This window comes from Macadamia integrifolia, chromosome 5, assembly GCF_013358625.1.
Source record: "Macadamia integrifolia cultivar HAES 741 chromosome 5, SCU_Mint_v3, whole genome shotgun sequence".
In the NCBI taxonomy this organism is placed as follows: domain Eukaryota; kingdom Viridiplantae; phylum Streptophyta; class Magnoliopsida; order Proteales; family Proteaceae; genus Macadamia; species Macadamia integrifolia.
The window spans coordinates 3,809,971-3,817,735 of NC_056561.1; the positions used below are offsets into that span (position 1 = coordinate 3,809,971).

The window sequence follows — 7,765 nt, forward strand, 5'->3', positions numbered from 1 at the left end:
AGATGGGAAGAAGGTGAAAGGGACAGGGAGGAGAGGAGAAATTACAAAAAACACCAGATCTTAAAATGTTGACAAGTGATGTGAGATGGGCAAATGAGTCTGATTAAAACAATATATTGTAACCCCATAAAATTATACTGGCATCTGAATATAAATATCAAACAAATAGGTCATTATTTATCATTCATAATAAGCATAAAGGTTCTTACCAAATAAATAAATAAATAAATAAGCATAAGGGTTAACATGTAACACAAATGAGAGAAGTGGAAGATAATCAAATTTGCAAATGCTGCTCAACCTAGAGTGTCTTTGTCTAGACAATTCTATTCTCGTGTATCCAATGACAAACTTCAATTAGGCCTGAACCAAAACCTAGAATCTTAAAAGCAAGATGTTTAGATGTTTCGGAGTCCAAGTTGATGTGTCATAGTGACATGCCATAATCGCATGATTCACTTTCTTCCGAGCATGTAAATCAACTGCATATATTTTTACTTTATCTAAAACATGACAATAATAGATTTGAAATGGGAGCAGCTGACTATGACATAAGGCTGGTGGTTCAGAGAGGTTTCCAACTATGAGTTTCACAGATCCAATTGTGACGTTCCCATAAGATCCTTCGATACTCTCAGTACTCCATACGCGTACATGGTTTCCTAATTTCTCAACAACAAAATCGATGAGATCTTCAGCGGAAGTAGCACATATGCTATGCTCCCCTCGAAGATTGGGGCTCTTCTCACATATCTTTAGAGTGTCTTGAGTATACTCATCCATGTCTGATTCATCCACCACACCAAAAATCTTCTTCAATTCCTCAATCTTGGTAAATGAAAATGGGATTTTGGAAGCTAGAGATTGGGGCAAAAATGATTTATATGACATTGGGTCCCTTAAATTAGGGATAAGCATGAAACCTCCCTCTTTCACCATTGACTCCCAGAAAAATGGTACTCCCCCTTGGCTAGTAACTAACAAGGGTGTTTCATTTGGAATGTGTTCATATTTCACTATGTCTGCAATCCATATGGCTATTGGTGGCAGGGTGGTGTCGTCCATTCTTTTATTCTTTACCTGAGCATTTCTAAATCAAGCAACATTAGCTTGCTTACAGAAGGAATGCAAGTGGGAAGGCAATTCATTTTCCTCCACAAGTTTGATAAACTTTGCTTCCTGATGAAGGCTTTGGAGAAGACTTTGCAACTAACCAATGTGGAGGATGCAGAAGACCAATATGCTGTTCCTAATACCGTGAGAAGGCATTTTCAGCTTGAGAACCCTGCAATATTAGGGGGGGGGGGGAGAATCGAATAAGGTAAAACAAAAACAAACAAAATCTACGTTGAAATGAACGGATCAAAAGAATCAATTTCTTACTCTAAAATATGCTACAATCAGGATTCCAAGCAACAGAATGGGATGGGTCATGGTGGTGGAAGTAAGCAGGGGATAGAATGAGTTGGGTTTGTGCCTTTAGGGGAATGGGATTGTTGCATGGAGGAGGTGCGTGTGAAAATATATAGACGGGAAATTTATAGTACTAACAAATAAGAAAGGGGAGAAGTTATTGTTAGTCCCTCTACAGCTAAATTATGTAATTTCTCAATTTCTAATATGAAAGTAAAAACTTCTCTTTTAGGCTCTATTCTCCACCCCTTCTCTTTGGAGCAAGCTTTATTATCCAGCCAACCTTACTTTCTCAAACATTTTCAAAATTTTTGGGAGAAATAACCCGCAGGGCTAATGGGAGGGCGCGCATGAGTATTTAGCATCTTTAGTGCACATCGCTTGGGATAGCATGGACTTTTTGCTTCTGCCTGTGTTTGGGTGTTGCTTACACTAAATTGACAGGGTTCTTTTTCCTTAATTTTTAATACATTTTTCAAAGTACTAATTGTAAATGAGGAAAAATCATAATGGTCTGAATCATTTTTCTTTCTTGGGAAAAAAAGTCATATACAATTCAACTCATTTTTGCAACATGGAATTATGATGTGCTATTTCGAACAACTGCTTAATGGAGTATAGTTTTGATCGATCACTTATAAGATTTGATAGCCAAATTAAATCCTACATCCCTTGTACTGGATGTTCCCTTCTATTTTTAGCCATCCATTTATCTCCTTTAACTAGTTACACAATTTTTTGTAGTAATGGACATTTAAATTAAAGCTTTATTTTTCCACATGAATCCAACAGGTCCTAAAATTGACATTTAAGCCTGCCCACAATTTTGGACATCATTGCTTGATTTGTTACATGATAGGTATTTGGGCAATGGAGAAAACTTGCTTTGAAATCCATTTGCAAGTTCTTAGACAAATTATTATTTTTCACATGTGGAGATAAAATTTGACAAAAATTGATTGAAAACTCAACTTTCATCTGTCATGGGACAACCATAATGTGAGGGTAGAAACCCTTATCATAATGGGCCATATAATAGAGATAAAGGCTGAAATTTGATTTTTATATGTGGCAAATTTGAAGTGGGATTTTCCCATCCAAACAATAAATTTCGATAGAGGAAGGAGCCTTCCACATGGGTGATAATATTTGGTGGATTTGATTAAACCCTTTGTTTTTTTTTTAAAGGCAATTGGGGGCAATCCTATTGGAGTTGCATTTTTTTATTATGACTTCTTTAATCTTGTGAGATCTAAAATTTTACAATAGGTAGACCTGACTTTACAGATCGATTAAGGATGGCTAATAACCTTACCTTCTCCAAGGCATCTCAACTCTCTGTCTAGCTCTATCTATAACAAAATTCACATTTCACTCTATCTGTAGGAGCCCCTATGCAGCCAAGAAAAAGAATGTATTACCCAAAAAAATTGTTAGGAAATATATAGACAATGACTAAATTATTAAATTTAGTTTCAAAATGACACCTACTAAAGTAATAATGTATGATATACACAATTCAAAAAGTATCAATGAAAACAAGGAAAAGTCATTAAGAAAAGCACATTCAACGAAACCAACCCAAACCTTCCCCTTTTAAAGGTTATAAATCACTTAATCCCCTGACATTCTAACTTACCAAAACTTAGGATGCTATAATTTTTTTTAAAAATAAAATTACATCAACTAAGGAGTTGATGTCCTAAACTGGGATTTAATTAAGAAGAGATCCTTTTTTTTAGTCATACATTTTTTTAGGTTGAAAAACCTCCCACATGGTTGCCTTAAAAAGAAACTCAAACTACCATTCTAAGAACCTATTTTGAGACTTTTGGGTCAAAATGCATGGCTATGGAAGGAAAACTTTGAGAACAGTAAAATTGAGAATTGCAATCATAGTAAGAATTGGAAAGAACAATTTAAGCATAGAAAATATAACATATTTATTATCCTAGGGAAGTTTGGCAATAGATAATCAAGATACGCCACAGTTTTTCTTTCACAAGATTTATGAATTTTTTTTTGGACTAGTAGGCTTGAGAAGGAATATTTAGACCAACACCAGGTTTTACCACATGGAAGGGTGATGTAGCGATCTCGGCATATGTATATTTAGAAAATTGGTTTGGATGCAAGTCAAATTTTAGACTCATATTCAACGAAATGCCCTTCTATATATCAGTAGATTCACTTGTATTTTTAATTGTCCATTTGTTTTTCAAAAATTACATTTTTAGTGGATTTTTAAAGATATAATTTTCCAGTGGGTCAAAAAAAAATATATATATTTGGTAAATCTTTGGTAAATCAATGGGTCAAATTAATTTTGGCTAAAAATTAACATGTGAGTAAGAGACCTTGGTTTATAGTTCTCCACAAATTTTAGCACCCATATGGTAGATCTTTATGATAGTTTAAAGATGCCATTGGACTACTAAAACTTCTCCAAGGTTTATAGATATGTATGAGGAACAATATTTTCTTTCCCCCCTTCTTTTTTTTCCCTACATCCCGATCCTGCAATTGAATGCCAGTGCCAATTCAAATGATTACAAACAACCTCGATTTCCCAATTGCTTTTTCATACTCAAAATGGCAATGTTCCTTAATCCAATGCAACTTTCTAATTTGAACATTCAAAACTCTCATTTAGCCTTTCAAAAACTAGAAGCTACATCTTCGAGTATACTCCTTAACAAGTTTTGGCAAATGATGAAGAACTAGTCTCTAGCAATTTCGTTGGGGAGTCATACCCCAATACAAGGCCTGCAAAAGAAAAGAAAGCATGTCAAGCACTAGAAAAGAATGAGAAGATGTATTACAAACTCAACTCAACCCATTCGATTGTGGTGTACTCCTTGGTAGCTACTAACCATTATCGAGAAGGAGGACTTTATCGATATCAAGAATTGATGATATCCTATGTGCAATTGTTATGACAGTAGACTCAGAAAAGTGTTGACTAAGTGTTTGTTGAATTAGATAATCAGTTACACTATCCACTGATGTAGTAGCTTCATCAAATGCTAAAACTTTGCTCCTTTTGAGTAATACTCGCCCTAAACAGAGTAATTGCCTTTGACCCATGCTCTAATTCTCTCCATTTTTAGTCACTATGACAGCCACTATATGAAAATTTGTTAGCTATATAAGATCTTATTTTCATTAACTTAACTTTTCCTACTTGTTTCAACCCCCCAAAAAAAAAAACTTTTCTTCCTTGTTAAAAAGAGTTAGGGGACTAAGACTTTGGGTTGCATGCTAGAAGTTAAATATATCATACAATACTGCACTTATGCATGCATAAATAAATTGATACTGAAAACTTAGGTATACAATTAATATGAGAAGAAACCAACCTCTAGAATCAAGCTTCCTTGCTTTCTTTCTAACTTCATCACTAAGATGGCATTTATCTAAAGCCTGAAACAACAAAAGTATATATCAACTCACATATTGCTTGAATATTCAAGATGATATAGAGCTGATCATTAAAGATGAATTAAGAGAAAAATGAAATAAACAAACAAGGGGGGGGAGGGCGAGTGGAGATGGAAAATATGATAGTAAAAATAGAGCGCTTCCCATGTCCTACTTGAGAGAATTTCTTCGGCCAAACTTGTCCAAAAGATGATTCAATGATTATATGAAATGGTTTCTATATTTTAGCGAAAATGAATTAAAATATTGAACAAAAAATAAAAACAAGACGACCACAAGAAAGCAGTTCGAAAAGATACATGTCTCAACTAGTTAATTGTGATATTTTTGTTTTGTATGCAAATCATCAATAAGCAAAAATTATGTAATTGTCACTAGTTAAGATCAAATGAAAAAGCCCACCTCCCAAATCTGTTCATTGCTATACTCTTCAAGGGGGTCAAGATTGCTTTTTAAAGTCCCTTCAAACATTATTGGGTCTTGTGGGATGATGCTCAATCTTGATTGCAAGTCATGAAGCCCAATTTTGGATATGTTGATACCATCTATCAAAAATCTGACCAGCTATAAGTTCAAGCATGCAGAAGAGAGCTTGAATGAGAGTTGATTTACCACATCCCATATGCCCAACAATGCCAATCTTCATCCCTCCATGAAAAGTGCATGCGAGACCTCGTATGACAAGAGGAAGATGTGAAGCATATTGTATCTACACACATATTAAATATTAAAATCAATTTTAACAAATTTCTTTAAGAATAGGAAGAGCTGGCCAACATCATTAAGATTCATAAGGTCTATTCCATAAAACGAGAAAAGGGAAAGGAGATAAAGACTTGAAGAATCTGGATTGGGAATTACTTGTAGATTAACAATGTCGGCTTTTCCTTGCGATGACCATTCTTTACTTGGCCTATTTTCTTCTACGAAGAGAGGGGGTTCACTGCGGATGGAAATATATTGTAGTATTCTCTCAACAGATATAATTTGATTCTCAAATCTACAAAGATCCCATATGACCTTTTGCATACTAAGACTAAGACCATATGTGACTACTAAACCCACAATACCTTCAAGAGAGAAAAAAAAATTAAAATTAAAATTAATATTATGCTTTCATATGAGCAATTAATCATTTTTTCCCTAGAAGATAATTTTATAAGGTATAAATTCAACTTTTTTTACCCGGCTTGAGTAATAATCCCCATGGAGCTGAGATCAAAAATAGTAAAGAGATGGCATATGTGATTGATGCCAACATATCCATGCGAAAGTATAACCACTCCATTGCACTAGAGATATGAAATTTAGGACAGGAATACTCATCAACCAATTTAAGATTTGTGTCCATAAACCTCTTTTCTTGATCAAAACACCTGATTGTGGTTGAACCTAAAATAGATTCACCAAAATGTTGTATAATTGGAGTCTGACATACTCCAACCAACCTTGAAAATTCTCATGCTACAGATGTGTAGTATTGTTACAATTCAAGGTTCATGAAAAAGAAATCAGGCACAATGTTAAAAAAAAAATAAAAAAAAAATCATGTAATGGATTATGGTTGCTAAGAAAATTATGATATTTTTTAAGGAATCTTAATTATGAGTTGCTTATGTTTATATTGCTTTGTCTTGAATGGTTATTATTTTCTATTTTTATTAGATGTTGATTGAATTACATACATTAATTGTATTTGAATATATCTTAAAATTTACATGCAAAATTTCTACAAAATAATAATAATAATAATAATAATAATAATAATAATATGCCAAATTCTTTAATGAATGGATTATTGAACATAAACACAACTACATTTGAAAATTTATGCATGAAATAATTTTTTTTTCTTGGAATTTTAATCATCTTATCAAATTTCAAATTCCATTATTAATCGCATATGTTCATATCCAATTTTTCTAGATTTAATACTAGACAATCTGGATTCATTTACTATTGCCAAAAGCAAATGATTTGCAAAATGCAGTATAATAATGCAACAAAGCGGCACAGGGGCAATGCTTTTGCATGTTTTAGAAAACTAAGAAATATATTTTTTTTCCCATTGAAAATGATCAACTAATTAATTCCTAAGTCGTCCACAAGCTTCTCTTGAGTGTTCAAATATCTGCCAAATAGGAGTTCCATTAGGGCTCATATTTTGTCGATATGGGTAATCTATATCGCCACCTATCTATCTATTGATAAAATTTGAGCCCTGATTGATTAAGAATTCCATTTTTAGTACTTTAGGTAACTTAGGTCAGCCACTGAAAATAGAGGGGTGGAAATTCTAAAAATAATGGGCCATGGACTAAAGATAAGGTCTAAAAACTTGACACATGAATATTCCAATAGGGGACAACTATCCTATGGTCAGTTTGATCCTTTCACATGTCTCAATTTTTTAACCATCAAGACAAAGCTCTTAGATGTTTGTTATTTTTTATTTACTAATTTAAAATCGCTTATTAATTTCTGAGTTTAAAAGTATTTGCTTATTTACACAATTATTGACTTATTCATTATTTAACTAGTATACAAATAAGAAATTATTCGTTGAATAATTTATAAAACTTATCTTAGTTTGGTATAAAACTTATCTTAGTCTGCAAACCAAGTAAAGGGATCCCTTGGTCAAGATACCTAATTCCACCACATAGAAGGATCAAATGGTTAATCTAACCTAGGGATACTTAGGAGATGGTCTAGATAGACCACATGTAAAATTTCATACCAAATCCTATCATTTATGTCCATGTAATGCCATACCTTCCCAAGTATGTCCATGCACCTCCTTAATCATCCCTTGAACACATATCAATTTGTAGATTTTTCAATGATATATTTTGCCATATGGCTGACTCCATTTGGATGAAACTTGACATGTGAGAGGAGGACTTTGGGT

At 33.3% G+C, this 7,765-nt stretch overlaps 1 protein-coding gene across 1 annotated transcript; it reads right to left on the reverse strand.

The window, feature by feature from the left end:
• Positions 1-375: 375 nt before the first annotated feature.
• Positions 376-1,065, reverse strand: LOC122079835 (polygalacturonase-1 non-catalytic subunit beta-like). Its single transcript, XM_042646584.1, has one exon. It carries the CDS (start codon positions 1,063-1,065, stop codon positions 376-378), a length of 690 nt encoding a protein of 229 aa, XP_042502518.1.
• Between the last annotated feature and the right edge of the window lie 6,700 nt (positions 1,066-7,765).